The 22,747-nt window shown below is 55.0% G+C and overlaps 2 protein-coding genes across 2 annotated transcripts; both read left to right on the top strand.

The window, feature by feature from the left end:
* Nucleotides 1-1,391: 1,391 nt before the first annotated feature.
* DHRS11 (dehydrogenase/reductase 11) lies at nt 1,392-9,697 on the top strand. The gene is made up of 7 exons (XM_052657770.1): nt 1,392-1,767; nt 4,482-4,691; nt 7,005-7,099; nt 7,861-7,990; nt 8,600-8,692; nt 8,886-8,951; nt 9,075-9,697. Exons 1-7 carry the CDS (start codon nt 1,411-1,413, stop codon nt 9,114-9,116), a joined length of 993 nt encoding a protein of 330 aa, XP_052513730.1. The 5' UTR covers nt 1,392-1,410; the 3' UTR covers nt 9,117-9,697.
* An 809-nt stretch (nt 9,698-10,506) lies between these two features.
* MRM1 (mitochondrial rRNA methyltransferase 1) lies at nt 10,507-19,673 on the top strand. Its single transcript, XM_052657847.1, has 5 exons — nt 10,507-11,097; nt 11,299-11,392; nt 16,675-16,807; nt 16,900-17,019; nt 17,505-19,673. Exons 1-5 carry the CDS (start codon nt 10,535-10,537, stop codon nt 17,675-17,677), a joined length of 1,083 nt encoding a protein of 360 aa, XP_052513807.1. The 5' UTR covers nt 10,507-10,534; the 3' UTR covers nt 17,678-19,673.
* Nucleotides 19,674-22,747: the final 3,074 nt, after the last annotated feature.

Below are 22,747 nucleotides of genomic sequence, written 5' to 3' on the forward strand. Positions count from 1 at the left end.
TCAAGTGGGAACAGCAGAAGCTTAGTGAGATTTTAACTTTTGTATTTGGTATTCTTTTGAGCTACCCGCTGAGTTGTCTTTTCAAATCATAGTGTTGTACAAGGACTAGGGCAGAGATAAAATGAGTAATTCCTTTCTGATCCTTGTTTGCCTTCATCTTAGAATCCATAAAAAACGACTAAGGGTTCTCCCAACAGCCCTTGGCTCTGAGCCCAATCCTCTTTCCACCACCTGTTGCAGTCAAGTTTTCTCTTGAGACTCCTAAATTAAGCAAGGGCTGGTTTTGTTTTCATCTTTGCCCTTGGGGCTAAACACAGGAGGGCTTGCTGATTGAATACCCCAGCCACATTCATGGCTTATTCCATTGGTTGCAGTGGTGGGATTCCAGCAGAGATGTTTTCTCTTTGAAAGGATGGCTATATAAAGAATGCAGAAGTGAGGCAGTATTCAGTGTTTTGATGGCATATCCTTAGTGGTCAGCAAAGTGACTTCTACTTTGAACAGAACCAACAACCTAAGAAGAGACAAGGTGAAGAGACACAGTGAAGGCAATTTCAGAACACATCCCCTGGCCTAATACTGGACTGCTTGCCATCCAAGCCAGGCTCTTCATCTGTCTCGGTATATCCTATAAAATGACAGTGTTAATAGGTTCTATCTCATAGGGCTCTTGTGCACATTAATACATTTGAGGTGCTTAAAATATATTTTACTGCGCCTGTCACAGTAAGCGCTCAATGTTAGCTGTTGCTTTTATCTTTCGCATACACCATGATGTATTTGCTCCAGTGGGAGCAGGGGGACTTAGCGAAGTTGTAGACTGTAGGTTATTAGGGATACAATCCCCTCCACCCCAAAACACGTGTACTTGGAAGTGTTTGCATTTTTAACCATGAGTTCTCCTCGGTTAGAAAGGCCGAGCGATCAGGCGGGGTTGAAAGATCACCCCGTCCCAAGGTCACCCAGCGTCGACCGCTGAGACGCTCAACCTTCTCTTAAGCTGAACCGTTCCCATCAGCCACCGGCTGGTTGAGGAAGGCGTCACCTTAAGTGCCCTGTAACTTCTCTTCCTGGCCTTTGGGTCAGGATAGGGAAGGCAGACAGAGCAAGAGGCGAGTACGCGCGTCCTCAGGCCTGGTGCAAGCCCGCGCCGAGCCTCGTTCTCTTCCAAGGATAAGGGCTCACAGAGGGAAAACTACAAACCACCGGGACCCTCCCGCCCAGTCCCGCGAGAAGCGGTTTTCTCCGGGCGGGGGCCGGGCGAGGGCCGGAAGGGGCGGGGCCGTGCTGGAGGGGAACGGAGCGGGGTCGCGGATCCGCCGAGGGCCGGAAGGGGCGGGGCCGTGCCCGCGCGGCAGGGGCGGGGCGGGGCGGGGCGGGGCCGCCGGCCCGCATCGTCCTCCAGCCGGGATGTGGCCGATCGCCGAGGAGCGGAGGGTGGAGCAGGGGGCGGAGGCCGGCCAGAGTGGAGGCAGGTCCTGGCGTACCTCTGACGCGGGCAGGTCGACGGCGGGCGCCGCGGGGGTGACGAGAGAGCGGCCGGGCCCCTACGACCTAGGGCGGAGCCAGGCGGTCCAAGTGCTCTGCTCCCAGAGCGAGGTGCGCGGGCGGCTCGGGACCCTGGCCAGAGCCGGCATGGAGCGGTGGCGTGACCGGCTGGCACTGGTGACGGGAGCCTCGGGAGGCATCGGCGCGGCCGTGGCCCGGGCCCTGGTCCAGCAGGGTCTGAAGGTGGTGGGTTGTGCCCGCACCGTGGGCAACATCGAGGTAAGGCCCTGCGGGGGAGCGAGTGGCTCCGGGTGGCGTCGTTTCCGCCGGGCTTGGGTCCAGGTGGGGGATGGGGAGCGGTCGGAGCCAAGCCCTAGTCCTCTCAATCTTAATCCTAGCACTCATACCTTTCCTCCACATATCCACTTGCAGCGGGCTCAGGGACAAGAGAGGTGGATGCCTAGTTGGTGGAGGAGGCTTTTGGATCCCTCAGGGCAGGACTGTATCTTTGCTTTTTAAAGTCTTATCCGTTAGGGAGCTTTTTTCCTGACAGCCTCTGTTCTAGTATACCAAGTCTCTGACTCCCTGGCATCTTTTCTCCTGCTTCCCTACCTGCCTGCTCAGGTTGGCTGAGAAAAGGAGAAGCCAGGGAGAAGGGAAGAAAGCTTTCTGGCCTCAGTGGCTAAGCTAGCTACTGGGTTGCTTCCTCTGATTCCCAGACCTAGTCCACAAAGCCAAACAAAGCGAGCAGGAGCTAGAGGACTTGATCCTGCTCAGTTTTCACCCAGGACTGAGAGTGGGGTTGGAGTGGGAGTGGAGCTTTTCTGAAGAGGCTCAGCTCCACCTTCTCCTGAAGGTGAGGGGTAACCCCTCCTCGATGGACATAAGGGACAAATGGGATGTATATATAAAGTAGACCTTTTTTCAGTTTCACTGTCACAGGTGGGACTGAGCAGGTGAACCAGGGCATTGAACCTGTGCGCTCTGGGGGACAAAGCAATGTGGAACTGAACTCCCTGGTTTTTCTCTTAATGGGGGTTGGGAGCCCCAAGGGTTGTGAGCAATAAGAGCTTAGAGAAAAAGGAAATGAAGTTGGCTGTGTTGGAGCAGGGAGGAAGAAGGAAGAGCAGTTTCCATCATAGGAGCACTTTGGATTTACCCCAGGCAGGAGCCCCCCTCAGGGTTTGGGCTGGTGCTGAGCTTGACCTCCACCCTTGCTCAAAGTCCTCGGGGCAGGGAGAGGGCGAGAAGGCCTTGGGTGGGGCTGACCTGGAAGGTGTGCTGGAGGGAGGCCTGTCCCCTCCCCTGCTGCCGACCAAAGGTATGCTTTATAGCCTCCTAGACGGTTCCAAGGTCACCTGGCTATACCCTTGCCCCACACTGCCCCTCCCTTTCTCCTGTTCTGAGGTGCTCAGGGCCTGCCTCCACTCAGGAGCCTAGAGGATCAGACCAGGGATTAGGCCACTTGATTCTCTGATTCTAAAGCCACTCTTGCCTTCTGTTCCTACTCCCACCCCCACTGCAAACCAGCCAGGAGAAGGGTCCCTGAACCCTGAGGAGAGCCCCCGCCTGATCACTTGCCCCCCAGGAGGACTCCTTTAATGAGGGGGGATGGCTCAGCTGTGAGGGGACTGACATGATTTCAGGTCCTTTTTGAAGATAGATGCGGACAGGTAGGGCAACGAGAAGACAGCGACAGAGAGACATGTAGTATCAGTCCCTCCATTTAGGGCTTTGAGTCTGGAGGAGGAATGGAGAAGTTTCCTGCCAGGAGAGGGCAGAATTCCAGGGTGCTTTGCCCACCATCTGATTTTCTTGATTGGTTGATGGATTCATTCACTGACACTCAAACAAAATTTGAGTTCCAACCTCCTACAATGAGAAGCCCTGTTTCCCGAGGGAGTCGTTGAGTAGGTGAAATTGGGTGAAGGGGGACTTCTGAGTCCCAGAAGACTGTACTGCTTAAACTTATGGAAAGTTAACGCAGAAAAGAATTTCCTAGATCACCTGACCGAGCCCTTTATTCCTGACTTCGTTTGGGGGTAGGACGGTGTTCCAGGGCAGGAGACCAAGCTGGCCCTCCTCTAGAGCTCCCTGCCCTGGCACCCAGGGCCCACCCACACATGTCCATAGACACCTTGAGGAGGCTCAGGTGCCCAGTCACTGGCCTCCAAAGCAACCACACAGCCGGTTTTCTTCATGCTTCTGAATGGCCGCTTACCTCATCTATCTCCCAGTGGCCTTTCTCTCTCAGGGATCCTTAGTGTCTCTAGGGCCCTGGCAGTGCCCAGGGGGTGCCCAGTGTCACCTACTACCTGGCTTGGCTCACAGTCTCCAGAGAAACTGGGGTGGAGGGTGGTGCCCCGTGGGTCAGAGAGAAAGACTCCCCTGACCTCCTAACGATTTTTATAGGCGGGGCGAAGGGAGACTGGCTGTTGAGCTCAAATGAAAAGTGAAAAGTCTGTGTGAGGGTTCTGAGCCAGCTGGCTGCAGCTTGTGGAGGGACAGCAATCATGTAGATATAAGCCTTTCTGAGAGGGGTTGGTAGAGCGATGGGAGAGAAGCAAATCGAGGTCCTGGTGACTCTGGGCGCTGGTGGAAGAAGCATGGGGTGGAGTATGGCTATGAGTGGAGGGGTGTTCCTATTGGGAAAGAGTCAGAAAAGAGACATCTCTTCATTCCCGGGATCCCCAGGCCCCTTCTCTGACCCCCCCACCTCACCCCAGAGCCCCAGAAACTTCTCCCTTCTTGAACGGAAGACTCGAGTTTATTTGGGAGGTTCCTCCGCTGATGATCTCAGCCTCTCCGACCCTCACTCAGGGACTGCTCTCACCCCTGGACTTGGACCTGAGAGGTCAGGCTGTGGGGATGGCCACCAGAGGAGAGAGCTCTGTGAGCGGTGACAGCGGCGGGAGGTGGGGTTTGAGGGCGTGGGATGGGTTGTGTGTGGAGTGAGCAGCTCATCCCAGTTAGACCCCTGTTGGGTTTCATAGGAGCTGGCTGCAGAATGTAAGAGTGCAGGCTACCCCGGGACTTTGATCCCCTACAGATGCGACCTGTCGAACGAGGAGGACATCCTCTCCATGTTCTCAGCGGTCCGCTCTCAGCACAGTGGTGTGGACATCTGCATCAACAACGCTGGCCTGGCCCGGTCCGACACCCTGCTCTCCGGCAGCACCAGAGGCTGGAAGGAAATGTTCAGTGTAAGGCCTGGGGGTGAGGTCTGTGGGTGGGGAGAAGAGGGTCACAGCAGCTGGGAGGAAAACAGGAAGAAACCAGAGACATCTATAGCCAGGAGGAAAGCAGGAAGGTAGACATCTAGGGAGAGGGGGCTTCAGGTTTCTGCCTGGGGCACTTTGAGTCTCACCTGCTCCCCAGAGGGAGAGGGAGTGGAGGAATGGCCAAATCTTTCCCATTCTTCTTTCCTTTGAGCCCGTGGGGGCAGTGCTTAAAAGCTGTTGGAAGGGAGATTGGTAGGAAAGAAAACTGCCTTCCGTCAGATGTCCCCAGGTGTCAGCTTTATGCTTGGGGACACGGTCTGATGGGAAGGAAAGGAACCCAGAGGCAGATGAAGATGGTGGTCTCATTCAGCCCCTCCAGTAACCGTGTGGCTTCAGGCAGGTCGTCACCCTCTCTGAGCTGCAGTCTTGTCACATGTTAATTGGGATGAACTGCACCTAGGCCGTCAATGTCTGGGGTCACAAATTCCAGTGTCCCCTGAGGCCAGGCAGGAGCCCAGAGAGTGGGGCGGGTCACACAGGGAAGCGCTTGGCCGTGGAGGCACCCCCTCGCTGCCATCTAGGCAAACACAGCCTGGTGTGGCCAGATCGTGTGACTTCTTGGCCATCAATTTCCATGGAGACCCCCCACTCACCCCATTCACCAAAATCTCAGCTCCAGGAATGCAAGGACTTCTGTCTGTCTATTTTATTTTTAGAATGTTTTAAAACCATGTGTAGACCAAGCTCAGCCTTCAGGGCATGAGTTTTCAACCTCTAGACTGTAATATGGGGCAGTACCTTCAGGGTATGAAACTAATTCTGAGAAGTGAAAAGCAGTGTGTAAATGGAATGTTTCTATCCACCCCCAACGCGCCCCCCCCCCCCCCCCCCCCCCCCCCCCGCAACGCCCCAGACTTTTCCTCTGTGCTTACAATAGCACCTGACAGGTGCTTGGGCCCAGAAATGAGCAACAAACATTGAAACGTTAAACAGGGATATGCAGCCCTGCCCTTGCCCTTAGAGAACCTTCTGGGAGATCCAAGTTGTGGACTTCACCTGCAGTCAGGGCGTCTCTAAACCTAGACCTCAGCTTGCCCGACTGTAAAGCGAGGCACGGATATGAAATCCCTAAGACCCCATTCAGCTCGAACATTATGTCTTTCTCTTAGGATTGTCTTACGAGGCATCTCCCAAGAGAACCACATCAGTGATCACAGAGGGAACCCTTGACCCCCAGATCTAGGAGATTCACTCCCCTGGCCCGAGGGGATCTGTTTCTCCTAGTTTCTCCGCCTCCATCCCTCCGTCCCCAGGAGCTGAGTTCTCTGCCCCACAAACCCAAGTTGTTAAGAGGACCAAAAGCAGGGCTGGAAACTGCCTGTGTCCTGCTGTGAACGCCGGGCCAGGTTTATAGCGGGAGTGTTCTGTCCCGATGCCTGGCGCTAACACCTGATAAAGAGAAACGTCTGACCTCCCAGCTGGTCTCTCTTCCCCGGAGGAGAGAGTGAAGGCCTGCTGAAAGTTTTATCTCTGCTTGCCCTCCTGGGCGAGCCTAAGTGGTGGGGCTGGGTGGGTGCTTTTAGCAGAGACCCTTCCGTCAGGCCTCTGTTCCCTGCAGGCTGGGATCTGGGGGTCACCTCTGCCGGAGGAGCAGGAGTGGGCAGGGTGCGGGAAGCCTCATGCCCTTGGGAGGCCCCTTGCCACACAGTGACACGTGACCGCACCCCCTGTGCCCAGTCCTGTAAATGGGATGGAGGTTGGAGGATGGCCTGGAAGGACGGAGGGCCAGCCTTCTCCCATCCACTCTAGTCTCGAGGGAGGGGCCAGAAAGACAGAGAGCTGCGGGGTGAAAGGTTGAGCTTGGTCCCGAGGAGAGAGATTTTCAAAGGAAGGATTTTAGGCTGTTTTGGAGAGACGAGAGCCAGTGACTCTGTCCCAGAGAAGAGTAGGGCATTTGGGGAAGAAAAGGGGGTGAATTCCCTGAGGCAGAGGAGACAGCCAAGATGGAGAGCGCTCCTGGGTCCTGGGTGCGTTCTCGGGAGGGGTAGTGTCTCTCCCCGAATACACGGGAACTTGAGGGCATCACCCAGGGTGGGGAGCTGCCTCTGCTGTCAGCTGGGGCTGGTGGCTGGACGGCAGTGGCACGCAAGGCCCACGATGCTGGCCTGTCCTTGGTCTAGGGTAGGACCCGGCCCTGTTTGGGATGCCCCCCACCCCAGAGTGCTCTGGGGCTCCATCACCTGCTCATACAGGCCCAAAGATGCAGACACGCGTTGCCCCCACCCCGGCCTGCAGGTGAACGTGCTGGCCCTCAGCATCTGCACGCGGGAAGCCTACCAGTCCATGCGGGAGCGGAAGGTGGATGACGGACACATCATCAACATCAACAGGTGCGGCGGGCAGCGGGGGCTGGGGTCAGGTTGCCCCCACCCTCCCAGCGGAGTGACCTGCCGCGGCTCCTTTGACCTCTTTGGACCTCAGTGTTCCCCGGTGGTAGGAGCAGGGCTTTCACACCCAGTTAGCACCCAGATGGCACGACTTGGGGGCGGGAAAGAATGTTGTTGTGGTTGTTTAGTTGCTTAGTCCTGTCTGACTCTTTGTGACCCCGTGGACTGTAGCCCGCCAGGCTCCTCGGTCCATGGGATTCTCCAGGCAAGAAAACTGGAGTGGGCTGCCATGCCCCCCTCCAGCGGGGGAAGAAGAGTACATGCCAAACGCCAGCCCCTCGTTGGCTGGAAGGGGTAGCTCGGCCCCTTGGTGGCTGAGGCCTGGGGGCCCTCCCGGGACTGGGGTTGTCCATCCCTCAGGCCGCAGCAGGAACCTCACCCGGTGGCACAGAGGCTGCAGTCTCTGTCATGGGGGCGCCCGCGGAGACACGGCTTCCGTGCCGTAGACTCTCAGGAGAAGCCTCTCAGTGAACCACACGGGTGAAAGGGAGAGAGCTTTGACAGCCTGCGTGGACTGAAGAGGGAATCCTGGGGTCCACAGAGGGAGGCCTTGGAGGAAGGGGGCCGGAGGAGCTGTCAATGTGGATAAGCCAGATGAGTGGCGGGGGGACCGTCCCTGATGTTCAGGAGGCACCTGGGGGTGCAGCTGGTCCGGCAGGCAGCCCGGCGTCACTCTCTCCTTCCCCTTGCCTCCCTCCGCCCAGCATGAGCGGCCACCGAGTGCCACCCCCGGCCGAGACCCATTTCTACAGCGCTACCAAGTACGCTGTCACCGCGCTGACGGAGGGGCTGAGGCAAGAGCTCCGGGAGGCCCAGAGCCACATCCGAGCCACGGTGAGGGGCGACCTGACCCCGGCCCCTTCCCGCCGCACACACTCGCGGCCCCAGAGCCCGGCGTCCGCCCCGGGCACAGGCCTCCCGGGCTCTGCTGCTGCCTGCGTGGCCCTGCTCAGTGCTCAAGTCCCCGCGTGTCTCTGCCTTTAAGGCGGGAGAGGGGCTGACTTGAACCTAGAGGAGGGGGCGGGGGCAGAGGGGTGAGGCTGAGGGAGCACAGGGGGCCTTGGGAGGCCACGGCCGGAAAGCAGGACTGGGGCTCTCCCGGGGAAGGCTGCCCGAGCTTGGGTGGCTTGCTCAGCCTCTCCATGCCTCAGTCTTCCCAGCTGTAAAATGGAGATGAAATCACCTAGCAGGTTATGAGGGTTTAAGGGAAGCCACTTTGTAAAGCTGACCTGGCTTTTAGTAACGGCCCGGTAGCTGGTAGGAATCATTCTGATAACCGCCCCCGTGGCAGCTTTGGAGGGCGGAGGTGGCTGCTGGAACTTGGGTGGCCGTCCCTGTGAGGCTGGGGCCCTGTGGCCTCCGTCCTTTCCCTTCCAGCCCCCGCCCCAGGCCTGACCTCAGGCCAGGGCTCAGCTCCTGAACAGGCTCTCTCTGTTGGCCCAGTGCATTTCTCCAGGAGTGGTGGAGACACAGTTTGCCTTCAAACTTCACGACAAGGACCCTGAGAAGGCAGCCGCCACCTATGAACACATGAAGGTGGGGCCCAGTGAAGCTACCCACTCCCTAAATGAAGGCGAGGGAGCCCTGGCCTTCAGACCTCGCCCTTCTAGCCAGCCTGTCGCCTCTCCTGGGTTGGGGGAACATGGATGCTGGAGAGGACCTCCCTGGTGGCGGGGAGGACCTTGGATCATTCTGTCTTCGCCTCACCCCTTTCCCCCCGTGCTCCCAGTGTCTCAAACCTGAGGACGTGGCCGAGGCTGTCATCTATGTTCTCAGCACGCCCCCACATGTCCAGGTGAGTCTGGCCTTGGCTGTCTGTCCCCTGGAGGAGCCCAGCCAGCCCAGAGGCAGAGAGTGGGGAGGCCTTAAGAGGGTGGGGAGAGCGTCCCGGCTTCCTCAAGCCTTGTGCCTTCTGCAGATTGGAGACATCCAGATGAGGCCCACGGAGCAGGTGACCTAGTGCCCTGTGGGGAGCTCCTCCTTCCCGCACCCCCCTCACAGCTGGGCACCTGCCCCTGGACTGGGGGTGTTGATTTCTCAACCCCTGGATTCCACTTCCTTTCCCCACTCCCACCAGGGGCTAGAAAACTCGAGGTTTTTATATGTCAAATTGTTTGCACCATGAATGGGTGAGGGGAGAGGAGGTGGTGTCCCCTGATTGTTTTACCTCCTCCTGCTTTCTCGGTCCCCTTCTTGGGCTCCCTGGCCTTTGTCTGCTGCCCTTGTCTTCTTCCCTTCGGCCTGGGGAAGGGACTGTGGCCAAAAGTGGGGCTTTCCCCTATCCCCATCCCCACCGTCCCTTGAGGATGAGGCCACGGAGGGAAGCCCTCACCTTCCATCTGAATGCTTACTGGGGCTCCAGGCGTCCCCCTCCCTCCCCCACCGTCCCTTCTTTGCCCCATCTCAGTTCTCCAGCCCCACTGTGGCTTCTCCACCCCTCATGGGGTCCTCCCTCCACTCTGACTATGGCAGCAGAATACCAGGTCCTGCCTCCCAAGTGGGTTTCACTGTGATCATTAAAAAAAGAAAAATTGCATTAAAAAATCTTGGCTGCAAAAGTGTCTTTCCGTTCTTACCCCTTCCTGTGATGAGGAATGGTTGTCTCAGTTTCTTACAGGAGAGCGGGAAGGTGGGTGGATTGGGGCCATCCTTCCTGGAGTGTGAATTACCTTTCGGTTGGGTCTGGAAAATGGGTAGGAATTTCCGGCCAGAAAAAGAGGACCGCAGGGCGCGCCAGGCAGGGAAGCCCCGAAGAGCACGCAGGGCTGGAATAGCACAGAACTTAGTGCAGGAGTGACGGTGCGGCTGAAAATGTAGCTCCTGCCTGGATCTCGGTGGGGGGGGCGGGGTCTGGGTCCTGAGCAAGGAGTCTGGCCCTTAACCTGTGCGGCCAAGGGCATCAGCGGGCTTGTCAGTAGGCCAGACGGGTGCTAAGGTGTGACAGGCAGTGGAGGTGTCGCGGAGGGGCTGGATGCAGAAGCAGCTCCGGAGGAAAACCGCCAGCCCCCCGGTGGCGGAGGGCGTCCCTACGCCCAGACAGGTTGGACAGGAAACCCAACACATCGCCTTAACGTGTCCTTTGCTGGCGCCGGGGTGAAAGGTCTTCCAGCCTCCCGGGGCCTTGGAGGGAGGGTGCACGACGCCGCCCAGCCCGCGGTCGGGTCGGCTTCGCGGCGAGCACCCCTTCTCTTCGGCGGTGGATGATGGTCGCTCCGCCGGCCCTCCAGGGGGCGCTGTGGGAACGGCCTGGCCTCCGCGCATGCGCCTTGCGGCTCCCGGGCGGGGGCGGGGCGTCCAGACGCGGAAGCGGAGCTGCTCACGTGGGGGACGGCGCCAGCGGGAGTGACCGCCCCTGCGGGTGCAGCCCGGGCATCGACCATGCCGCTGCTCCCGGCCGTCGGGGCCGGGACCTGGCCCTGCTGCGGCCTCCCCCTCACGCGTCCTTTCTCCCAAGCGACGCGGCGTGGGGGGCGACCCGGCGGGGAGGAGCTCGGCCGCCTGCCCCTGGATGACCTGGCGTCGGTGCCGCGGCCGGCCGGCGGCCCGGAGCTCCTGTTTGGCCTCTCCCCGTGCCTCTTGGCGCTGCAGGCCGCCCGCCGCCGCGTCGCCCGGCTCCTGCTCCAGGCCTGCAGGTCGGGGCTGCAGGGGCAGCGGGCCGAGCTGCTGCGCGCGGCCGAGGCGCGGGCCATCCCGGTGCTGCGGCCCCGGCGGCGGGAGCTGGACGCCCTGTGCCGTCACCAGGTTCACCAGGGCGTCTGCATGGAAGTGAGCCCGCTGCGACCCCGGCCCTGGGCCGAGGCCGAGGCGGCCCGGCCAGGAGACGACCCCCAGCAGCTGTGGCTCGTCCTCGAGGGGCTGCAGGATCCCCGGAATCTTGGGGCCGTGCTGCGCTCCGCTCACTTCCTCGGAGTGGATAAGGTCATCACCAGCCGGAGAAACAGGCACGGACGCCCTTTATTCCCCGTGCGTCCCCATCTGGAGGCGCAGCCGAGTTCCTAAGCACCTTGACCCTTGGGTGGTCCCTCAGCCAGGCCTCCCCGACGCCAGAATTCTTACCCCCTAACCCTTGGGGTATGGGGGAGGGCACAGCACCGGGCCTGAGGTTACCCGGCTTCATATGGTGGCATGGGGAAACCTTGCAGCTGCCCGCTCACTCCAGTAGTCAGCAAGGCCAGCGCCGGGGCTATGGAGGTGATGGACGTGTTCTCCACTGATGACCTGGCCGCTTTTTTACAGGTAATGGCGCGGGGGAAGCGGGGGTGTGTCAGTAAAGGAGAAGAAATGAGCCAAGCTCAGTCTCTCCAAGGGCCTCCTGGCCAGCAGCTGAGGGAGGAAAGGGTGGGGGGGTGGGGGGGCGTGTTGGTATCGCTTCCTTGTTTGTTTAGTCACGAAGTCGTGTCCACTCTTTGCGACCTCACGGACCTGCAGCACGCCAGGCTTCCCTGTCCAAAGTATTGTGGCCATTGGAGCTTCAGCATTAGTCCTTCCAGTGAATATTTAGGATTGATTTCCTTTGGGATGGACTAGTTTGCTCTCCTTGCAGTCCAAGGGACTCTCAAGAGTTTTCTCCAGCTCCACAATTTGAAGGCATTAATTCTTCGGAGCTCAGCCTTCTTTATGGTCCAACTCTCGCATCCATACATGACTACTGGAAAAACTGTAGCTTTGGCTATATGGACCTTTTTTGGCAAAGTGATGTCTCTGCTTTTTAATAACGCTGTCTAGGTTGGTCATAGCTTTTCTTCCAAGGAGCAAGCATCTTTTAATTTCATAGTTAAAGTCACCATTTGCAGTGATTTTGGAGCCTCCAAAATAAAACCTGTCACTGTTTCCACTTTTTCCCCTTCTATTTGTCATGAAGTAATAAGACCAGATGCCATGATCTTTGTTTTTTGAATGTTGAGTTTTAAGCCAGCCTTTTCACTCTTTCACCCTCTTCAAGAAGCTCTTTAGTTCCTCTTAGTTTCTGCCATTAGAGTGGTATCGTCTGCATATCTGAGGTTGATATTTCTCCTGGCAGTCTTGATTCCAGCTCGTGAGTCATCCAGCTGTCTAAATTGCTTTCAGGAGAGAAGGATCTGGAGTTTTAAAAAGCATGCATGGAGCAGAATCTGCCATTAGGGACTTCCACTGCACTCCTTTCAGAGGCATACTTTTTGCCCCTCCTGCTGGTTTACTCAGTGCTTCATTGCCTAGGGGCATCCTGATGGCTCAGTTGGTAAAGAATATGCCTGCAATGCAGGAGACCCTGGTTCGATTCCTGGGTCGGGAAGATCCAGTGGAGAAGGGATAGGCTACCCACTCCAGTATTCTGGCCTGGAGAATTCCATGGACTGTATAGTCCATGGAGACGCAAAGAGTCGACATGACTGAGTGACTTTCAGTTCACTGCCTAGTAAGTAAAGTGTTAGTTGCTCAGTCGTGTCCAACTCTTTGGGGCCCTATGGACTGTAGCCTGCCAGGCTCCTCTGTCCATGGAATTCTTCAGGCAAGAATAGTGGTGTGGGTAGCCATTCCCTTCTCCAGGGGATCTTCTCAACCCAGGGGACCGAACCCAGGTCTCCTGCATTGCAGGCAGGCTCTTTACCATCTGAGCCACCAGGGAAACCCATCTAGTCAGTAAATGTTCACTCGTGAGAAACCAGTGGTTCCTGCTTCCTCCTGTAGGGAAGCACTTAGAAAGGCTCTTTGAACAAGGACTAGTCTATCCCTTTCCCCTGGTTCCTCCCACAAACGAAGAAACAAAGAAAACCCCCCAAACTACTACCACCAGCAGCATCATCACCACCACCAAAAAACCCCCCTTTGATGTCTAGGAAGGAAGGGACAGTTCAGTTCAGTCGCTCAGTCGTGTCCGACTCTTTGCCACCCCATGAATTGCAGCACGCCAGTCCTCCCTGTCCATCACCAACTCCCGGAGTTCACCCAAACTCATGTCCATCAAGTGGGTGATGCCATCCAGCCATCTCATCCTCTGTCAAACCTTAGCAAAACCCCCGGTCCATCAGCATTTGTCTTCGGCCAACACCAGGGTGTCATAGCAAACACCCTCTTCCAACAACACAAGAGAAGACTCTACACATGGACATCACCAGATGGTCAACACCGAAATCAGACTGATTATATTATTTGCAGCCAAAGATGGAGAAGCTCTATATAGTCAACAAAAACAAGACTGGGAGCTGACTGTGGCTCAGATCATGAACTCCTTATTGCCAAATTCAGACTTGAAGAAAGTAGGGAAAACCACTAGACTGTTCAGGTATGACCTAAATCACACCCCTTATGATTATACAATGGAAGTGAGAAATAGATTTAAGGGACTAGATCTGATAGAGTGCCTGATGAACTATGGACGGAGGTTCGTGACATTGTACAGGAGACAGGGATCAAGACCATCCCCATGGAAAAGAAATGCAGAAAAGCAAAATGGCTGTCTGGGGAGGCCTTACAAATAGCTGTGAAAAGAAGAGAAACGAAAAGCAAAGGCGAAAAGGAAAGATAAAAGCATCTGAATGCAGAGTTCCAAAGAACAGCAAGAAGAGATAAGAAAGCCTTCCTCAGCGATCAATGCATAGAAATAGAGGAAAACGATAGAATGGGAAAGACTAGAGATCTCTTCAAGAAAATTAGAGATACCAAGGGAACATTTCATGCAAAGATGGGCTCGATAAAGGACAGAAATGGTCTGGACCTAACAGAAGCAGAAGATATTAAGAAGAGATGGCAAGAATACACAGAAGAACTGTACAAAAAAGATCTTCACGACCCAGATAATCACGATCGTGTGATCACTCACCTAGAGCCAGACATCCTGGAATATGAAGTCAAGTGGGCCTTAGAAAGCATCATTACGAACAAAGCTAGTGGAGGTGATGGAATTCCAGTGGAGCTATTTCAAATCCTGAAAGATGATGCTGTGTAAGTGCAGCACTTAATATGCCAGCAAATTTGGAAAACTCAGCAGTGGCCACAGGACTGGAAAAGGTCAGTTTTCATTCCAATCCCAAAGAAAGGCAATGCCAAAGAATGCTCAAACTACTGCACATTTGTACTCATCTCACACACTAGTAAAGTAATCCTTAAAATTCTCCAAGCCAGGCTTCAGCAATACGTGAACCGTGCACTTCCAGAGGTTCAAGCTCGTTTTAGAAAAGGCAGAGGAACCAGAGACCAAATTGTCAACATCCGCTGGATCATGGAAAAAGCAAGAGAGTTCCAGAAAAACATCTATTTCTGCTTTATTGACTATGCCAAAGCCTTTGACTGTGTGGATCACAAGAAACTGGAAAATTCTGAAAGAGATGGGAATACCAGACCACCTGACCTGCCTCTTGAGAAATCTGTGTGCAGGTCAGGAAGCAACAGTTAGAACTGGACATGGAACAACAGATTGGTTCCAAATAGGAAAAGGAGTACGTCAAGGCTGTATATTGTTACCCCGCTTATTTAACTTCTATGCAGAGTACATCATGAGAAACGCTGGGCTGGAAGAAGCACAAGCTGGAATCACGATTGCCGGGAGGAATATCAATAACCTCAGATATGCAGATGACACCACCCTTACGGCAGAAAGTGAAGAGGAACTAAAAAGCCTCTTGAAAGTGAAAGAGGAGAGTGAAAAAGTTGGCTTAAAGCTCAACATTCAGAAAACTAAGATCATGGCATCTGGTGCCATCACTTCATGGGAAATAGATGGGGAAATAGTGGAAACAGTGTCAGACTTTATTTTTCTGGGCTCCAAAATCACTGCAGATGGTGACTGCAGCCATGAAATTAAAAGATGCTTACTCCTTGAAAGGAAAGTTATGACCAACCTAGATAGCATATTCAAAAGCAGAGACATTACTTTTCCAACAAAGGTCCGTCTTGTCAAGGCTATGGTTTTTCCAGTGGTCATGTATGGATGTGAGACTTGGACTGTGAAGAAGGCTGAGCGCTGAAGAATTGATGCTTTTGAACTGTGGTGCTGGAGAAGACCCTTGAGCGTCCCTTGGACTGCAAGAAGTTCCAACCAGTCCATTCCGAAGGAAATGAGCCCTGGGATTTCTTTGGAAGGAATGATGCTAAAGCTGAAGCTCCAGTACTTTGGCCACCTCATGCGAAGAGTTGACTCATTGGAAAAGACTCTGATGCTGGGAGGGATTGGGGCAGGAGGAGAAGGGGACGACAGAGGATGAGATGGCTGGATGACATCACTGACTCGATGGATGTGAGTCCGAGTGAACTCCAGGAGTTGGTGATGGACAGGGAGACCTGGCTTGCTGCGATTCATGGGGTCGCAGAGTCGGACATGACTGAGCGACTGAACTGAACTGAACTGAACTGAACTGTGCTGTGCTTCCCTTGCTAGACACAAGGGGGCAGTATTGCCATGTATTTAGCAATTTCTCTGGCCATCCCCCAGGGCTCCTCAGTCCTTGGGTCCTTTTTCTGTACATACTTATTTCTTGTTTGTCACATGCAATCTGATGGTTTTAAATTGCCGTTTAGATACGAATGCCTCCCAAATATATATCCTTCTGGGTTTTGCTCCTGAACCTCAGATTCACATATCTAGTTGCCAACTCAACAGCTCTTTTTTCTAATGGGCATTTCAAACAGGGTTTCCAAATGCTCCTGTTCCTTTTGCAGACTCAGCCAGCTCAGTTGATGGCAGCTCCTCCTGCCTTCAGTTGTCAGGCCTTGGCATCCTCCTTGGGTCTTCCTGCTCTCACCCCTCATCCCACCTGTCTTACGAGGATGTGATTGTCCAGTCCTGCACATGCAGCTGACGACAAAGGTGCCCCAGAGATTAGACAAGGATGTAAAATAAACAGATATTGTTAAGGCACATCCTTTCATTTTTACCTTGACCTTATTTCCACATTCTGACCATTTCTAACCATCTCCAGTGTTAACACTGTGGTCCACGCCACCATCATCTCTGCCTGTGTCACTGCAGAAACCTAACTGGTCTGCTTGCTTCTGCTCTCAACATAGAGTGATTCTGTAGAGACGTGAGTCAGACCATGTCACAGCTTCTCTGCTCAAAACCCGTCAAAGGCTTTGCCTCTCTCAGAGTGAAAGCCAAAGGCCTTCCAGTCACCTTGAGGTCCTACCTCCTGTGGCCTCTCTTTTCCTTTCCTGTCTCAGCAGCTCCCTTTCCACTGGCCACTTGGCTGTTCTGCTGTTCCTCACGCTTGCCCGGTAAGCACCTGCCTCTTGGCTTTTGCCCTTACTGATCTCTGCCTAGAGTATCTCCTCCCCCAGGTGTCTGCGTGGTGCTCCCTTCCTTCACCTCCCGCAGGTCTACACTTCAATGAGGCTTCCCTGACCTCCCTGCCACGAGGCTGGGCTTTGGGCCTGTTTTGTTCATCACCTTATCCCCAGTGCTGAGCACAGAGCCTGTCCACTCTAGGTGCTTGATAACTACTGACTGAATCCAGCGGTTTAACGAGGGGATGACTAGATGGGCAAGGCCAGGCTCCTCCCAGCTGGTGCTCCACTGAAGGATTGATTTCTCCTCCCCCCTTCAGGCCAGAGCCCGGCAGGGCTGGCTCGTGGCTGGCACAGTGGGCTGCCCGAGCCCTGAGATCGCCCCATCCTCCAAGATCCCCATCACTTGCTGCTTGGATTTCCTCTGGGACCGGCCTACCCTCCTCGTGCTGGGTAGGTAGATGTCCCTGCTCTTTGCTGAGATGAAAGCTTCCTGAGTGCCTGCCTGCCCAGCTGGGGCCTCCATAACCCTCCATGCTCTGCAGGGAACGAGGGCTCTGGTCTGTCCCGGGCAGTGCAGGCCTCCTGCCAGCTTCTCCTCACCATCCTGCCCGGCCGGCAGCTGCCTCCTGGACTCGAGTCCTTAAACGTCTCTGTGGCCGCAGGTGAGTTTCCACTCCCTGTCCTTCTCTGCCTCTGATCACACGCATACAGCTGCTTCAATTCATCCTAAATACCTTTCTCAATCTTTCTGTGTCCAAATTGCTTATATGTGCCAAATGAGGAACATATCTACATCTTAAAAGTTAATATAAGTTTTGACTGCTCTGGGCCATCATTGCTGCCCAAGGGCTTTTTCTCATTAAGCTGAGCAGAGGTCACTCTAGTTGCAGGCTTCTCCTTGCAGTGGCTTCTCTTGTTTGTGTGTGGGGTCAGTGGCCGTGGTGCCTGGGCGTCATCGCCCTGCGGAACATGTGGGAATCTTCCCGAACCAGGGAGGGAACCTCTGTCCCCAGCATTGGCAGGCAGGTTTTAACCAGTGGACCACCAGGGAAGCCCCCTACAGCTTCTTCAGGATGAAGTGAAGAAGTGCCTGGCCCATGGCCCCTCCTCCAGGTGTCCACCCTTGTCCTTCTGTCTGTCTGTGCAGGAATCCTTCTTCACTCCATTTGCAGCCAGAGGAAGGGGTTCCCAGTGGAAGGGAGGAGAGAGCAACTTCTCCACGACCCCCAGGATCCCTCGGCCTCATCTGAAGCAGCCAGAGCAGCTCAGCACCCAGGACTGTCCTCAGGATCGGAAAAGAAGAGCCAAGACGGGGGCTAACTGGGACTGTCCACGGTGTCTGTGTGCTGGGATCGCACGCACCCACACCCTCGAATGTGCTGGAGTCTCTTGTCTTCTTGAGTGGGCATCAGGCCTCTGTTTATAAACCACTGTCCTGGGGAGCCAGGAGCTTTGCAGTAGAGGCCACAGGAAGTTCAGTTTCCCATTTTTTTGGACTTGCGGTTGGAGGTGGCAGCTTGTTAATTTCTGCGCTGCGCTGGGACAGAGGGTCTGTTTCTTCCCAGGTCCCACCTGGAAGTGAGGGGGAGTTTCGGACATCAGAAAGAAGGGCATCGGGCAGCCCCATCCAGGGTCCTCTTCCTCCTGGACGGGTGTGAGAAGGCAGAGGGAAGCCCGGGGTACTCCTGTGGGCCAGACAGGTGCAAATCCAGGCTCAAACCCTGTGAACACACGGCTTCATCTTTCTAACCCCTAGGGCTATTGTCAGGATCCAGTGAAACATCACTTGATATCCAGCAGGCACCCCTTCTCTCTGGTTCCTCCACTAGGTGGCAGCCTTGCTCTTTGGTCCACAGTCCCTTTGGGAAGCTCTCTCAGCCACCTGGGGAGATTCCTGGCTGTGGCCCACCCGAGAGAGGCAGGAGAAAGATTAGCAAATAACTGTCAATTCACTGGTCCTCCAGTACTCACCATGGGTGAGTCACCAGTTAGTTGGCCTCCATGGAAGGACCTGCCGAACCAGAGTTCTGGCCTTTGCTTCTGGGAGGTGGTGAGGACCTTGGAGATTTGCTGTTTATTGTACAACCCAGACAGATTTGGTACTCCTTTCCCAGGCTCCCATGAGTGGAGCAGAAGCCACTAGGATAAGTACCTTGGAGCAGTCTTGGCTGCTCACTGGAACCACCTGGCAAGCTTTGAAGAACAGCTGACACCCCTCTCAGCCTGATGTAATTGGTCAGTGTGCAACATGAACATCCGACTTTCTGTTTTTTTAAAGGATTTTATTTGTTTTCTTTTTTGGCCGTGCTGGGTCTTCACTGCTGCTCGGGCTCTTCTCTAGTTGTGGAGAGCAGGGCTGCTCTAGCTGTGTGCGCGGGCTTCAGTAGCTGCGGCACAAGCGCTCCGCGGCTGCAGCTCCCCAGCTTCTAGAGCACAGGCTCAGTAGTTGCGGTGAATGGGCTTAGTTGCCCTGCGGCACGTGGGGTCTTCCCGGATCAGGGATCCAACCCTTGTCCCCTGCATTGGCAGGCGGATTCTTTACCTCTGAGCCACCAGGGAGATTCTGAACATCTGAATTGTTAAAGCTCCCCGAGCTGGGTTCCAGTTGCAGCCCAGGCCGGGACCCATTAGGTTTCTACTGATGTTCTGGGCTGGGTAACTTGTGAAGGCCTGTCTTGTGCATTGTAGGGTGTTTAGCAGCATCTCTGGCCTCTGCCCACAAGATGACAGTAAGCACCCTCTGTCTCCTGAGTTGTGACAACCAAAAACATCTCTAGACGCTGCCGTGTGTCCCCAGGGAGATGGGATCAGCCCTTGAGCAGCACTGCTTGGGAGCGTGGGTCTGGGGGATGGCCGCCGGAGGTGCAGGTCCTAACCCTGTGACCTTGGCCAGTTCCTCACCCTCCTGCTCCTAGTGGGCGGGGATAATCCTGCCTGCCTGGGTGGCAGGGAGGGGAGAGGCAGGAGAATTCAGGGCCTTACACATTGTAGATGCTTGGTAAGTAGTACTGCCATATTCTCTGTGGGATGGATTCATCTCGAATTCTAATGGTGATGCCAGTTTAGAAAGACTGACTTCAATTTTAAAAAAGCCAAAGATGGGACTTCCCTGGCAGTCCAGTACTTAAGATTCTGTGCTCCCAAGGCAGGGGGCCTGGGTTTGATCCCTAGTCATGGAACTAGATCCCACGTGCTGAAGCTAAGACCTGGTGCAGCCAAATAAATATTAAAAAAGAAAAAAAAAATCGTATAATTCCAGCTGATTTGGATTGTTGTACAGCAGAAAACAACATTGTGAAGCAGTTTTCCTCCAATTAAAAAGTGAAAGTGAAGTCAGTTGTGTCCGACTCTTTGTGACCCCAGAGACTACAGCCCACCAGGCTCCTCCATTCATGGGGTTTTCCAGGCAAGGATACTGGAGTCGGTTGCCATTTCCTGCTCCAGGGGATCTTCCCGACCCAGGGATTGAACCGAGGTCTCTGCATTGCAGGCAGACTACCGTCTGAGCCACCAGGGAGTCCCTCCAATTTAAAAGTAAATTATAAATGAATAAAAGGGACAACGATGGCTTTAAAATCAGAGCTTTTCCTCTCAAAAAGGAGGAGGAACCCCTCCTTCATACACTCCATAGATCATCACACAGGTTTCTCCCTGAGCTCCGTCCCTGACTGCCACACAATGTGATCTCCATCCATCTCAGGTGTACGACACCGCCTCCCGCATCACCTCTGCTCTCGTGACGAAGAGGCTAGTGTGTTTGTGTTTTTCTTCTTTTTTCTGGCTGCACCACATGGTAAGTGAGATCTTAGTTCCCCTGCCCAGGGATCAAGCCCCTTCCCACTGTAGTGGAAGCACTGAGTCTTAACCTCTGACCACCAGGGCGGTCCCCCTTGTGTGGTCTCTAGTCTCATGGGGTCAGGGAAAGGGAGGGTCACTTGAATAGTCCAGGTGTGCAGAGGTACCAGGCTGACTGAATCAGCATCTGTTGGGAAGAAGCCAGGCACCAGCAATTTTTTTTTAGAACTATCCAGTTGATGGCCAGTATACAGCCAGGTGGAGAATCACTGGCTGTCAGAGTACCACATATGTCCAACTGCTTCCAAGTCGTTCACACCCGTGCTTTTGAGTGCATACCTGAAAGTTTGGGCCAAGCAAGCTTTTACCTGTCCCCAAGGTTCTTCAGAAGATGCTGGATCTCCAGCCCTGACTCTGGCTTCCTCCCTGGGTGGTGCCTCGGTCTCCTCATCTGTACAATGGGGGTAGTGCCATCTACACCTGCTCCAGCTACCCTCTCCCCAACAGGGAAGTTGTAAAGATAAAAAAGCGCTGTGTAAACTGCAGCACTGTGTGCCCAGGACTGGCACGTCATAATTCAAACCTGGATGTAAGGGTTCAGGTAAATGTGTCAACCTGAGCGGGCCACAGGGTGCCCAGATACTTGGTCAAGCATTATCCTGGGTGGTTCTGTGAGGGTGTTTTTGGATGAGATTAGCATTGCTGGACTGAGTAAAGCGGATTGCACTCCCCTGTGTGGTGGGCCTTGTCTAATCCGTTGAGGACCCCCAGCAGAACAGAAAGGCTGACCCTTCGCCACGTAAGAGAATCTGCCTGCCTTTTGGAACTGGAACATGGCCTCTTCCCAGGTGTCAAGCCTGCTGGCCCTCAGATGGTCACTATATCATCAGCTCTCCTGGGGTTTCCAGGCCTACCCTGCAGAACTTGGGGCTTCTCAGCCTCTATAATCACATGACCCAATTCCTTATAACATATATAGTGTGTATATATATATGTGGGTGTGCATATTTGTGTGTGTGTGTGTGTGCACACGCATGCCTGCATGCTTGGTCATGTCTGACTCTGTGCAACCCCATGGACTGTAGCCCGCCAGGCTCCTTGGTCCTTGGGATTTTTCAGGCAAGGATACTGGAGTGAGTAGTCCTTTCCTTTTCCAGGGGATCTTCCTCACCCAGGGATCAAACCTGCATCTTGTATCTCCTGCATTGGCAGATTCTTTACCACTGTACACCTGGGAAGTCAAGTCGACTTAGCAGCAGCCGCATAGAGAGAGAGAGAGGTTCCGTTTCTCCTGTTGGGTCTGTTTCTCTGGAGATCCCAGACTAATAGATCTGGTGAAAACAAACTGAGGTGTCCTGGTGCTCCCGCCATACTGGGGTGCAGAATTGAGCTCTGCTCTCCAGAACTAAAGCCAGCATGGAACCTAGAAGTAGGCTTGGGTGTTCTTGGGGTCCGGAGCCCTCTCCTGCCCACCGACTCCTCTGCGGTGTCCGGAGCCCTATCTAACCTTGGGCCTGCTATCCGGCCCAAGCTGCTATCCAGCTCTCTGAGTCCGTGTGGTCTGGGTCACCTCCAGGACCACTCCCCCGGGGAGACAGCCGGGCCCAGGTGGCTCCTTCCTGCTTCATCCCCCCAGGCAGCTGGCTGGCTGTCCTCTGGAAGACAGGTTCACTTGAACCAGAGGGAATTGCGGCTGAAATTACCTGCCCAGGACGTACAGATCCATAGTTGTCATGCAACACAGATACTCACTCCCCAAATGAAGAAAGGCCCTGAGGCCAAGGCTGAGGCCTGCTTCTCTGCACGCGACCTCAGGTGCCAGGTACATAAGGGCTGCTCAGCTCAGCTAGTGTGGTTCAACACCCGGGACCTGGGGCGGCTGAGGCGTGGGTACAAAGGGCAGCAGGGTCAGGGTGCGGCTGGAGGAGAGCACGGTGGTGGCTGAGGACACGACCTTGGCTGGCAAGCAGTGTGCGCTTTGAGCTCCAGCTCTGACACTCGGCAGTGGTGTCAAGGTGGCCATGTCCTTAACTTTTCCAAGCCTTGGCTTTCCTCATCTGTAAATAGGGAAGACAACAGTGTCCACGTGGGCGGATCGCGCATGTAAAGCCCTCTGCCCTGTTTCCTTGGACTTCGAGATGCTCTCACAGCCGACATGGGGGGCTGACCTAGAGGTCAGGACACTGGACCCTGCCCTTCCACCACCCTGGCTTCAGTTTCCCCAGAGGCTCTAGGACCCCTTTTAGCTGCAAGACACAATGGTTTACCGGGGAGAACAGAGGGAGCTGGAAGAGGCGGGGGCTGAAATGACATTCCCAGGCTCCTCTTGTCAGGGTCTCCCAGCCAATAGGGGCAGGGTCTCAGAAGGTGGGGTTCCCAGAGAACCCTACCCCCTCCAGGGCTGGCATCTTTTTTTTTTCCCCTACAGAAGGCTATATTGCCAGTTTCCCCACCCCGCCCCAGGCTGGGATCCTCAACTAGAGTCCCCCTACTCCTACAGGGAGGGCCGGGTGCCAGGGAGCCCCACAGTTTGTAAATGTAATCAACCTTGAGGTCTCTGACTTCCACAGGTGCAATTAGCATGCCCATCTGCTA

This window comes from Budorcas taxicolor, chromosome 19, assembly GCF_023091745.1.
Source record: "Budorcas taxicolor isolate Tak-1 chromosome 19, Takin1.1, whole genome shotgun sequence".
In the NCBI taxonomy this organism is placed as follows: Eukaryota; Metazoa; Chordata; class Mammalia; order Artiodactyla; family Bovidae; genus Budorcas; species Budorcas taxicolor.

Bases quoted from the DNA above. Each gene is read 5' to 3' on its own strand.
- MRM1 (XM_052657847.1), top strand. From the start codon at position 10,535: ATGCCGCTGCTCCCGGCCGTCGGGGCCGGGACCTGGCCCTGCTGCGGC. The intron at 11,098-11,298 runs GCACGGACGCCC...GAAACCTTGCAG, and splicing joins ATCACCAGCCGGAGAAACAG to CTGCCCGCTCACTCCAGTAG. The intron at 17,020-17,504 runs GTGAGTTTCCAC...CTGTCTGTGCAG, and splicing joins AAACGTCTCTGTGGCCGCAG to GAATCCTTCTTCACTCCATT.
- DHRS11 (XM_052657770.1), top strand. From the start codon at position 1,411: ATGTGGCCGATCGCCGAGGAGCGGAGGGTGGAGCAGGGGGCGGAGGCC. The intron at 7,991-8,599 runs GTGAGGGGCGAC...CTGTTGGCCCAG, and splicing joins AGAGCCACATCCGAGCCACG to TGCATTTCTCCAGGAGTGGT. The intron at 8,693-8,885 runs GTGGGGCCCAGT...CCGTGCTCCCAG, and splicing joins CCACCTATGAACACATGAAG to TGTCTCAAACCTGAGGACGT.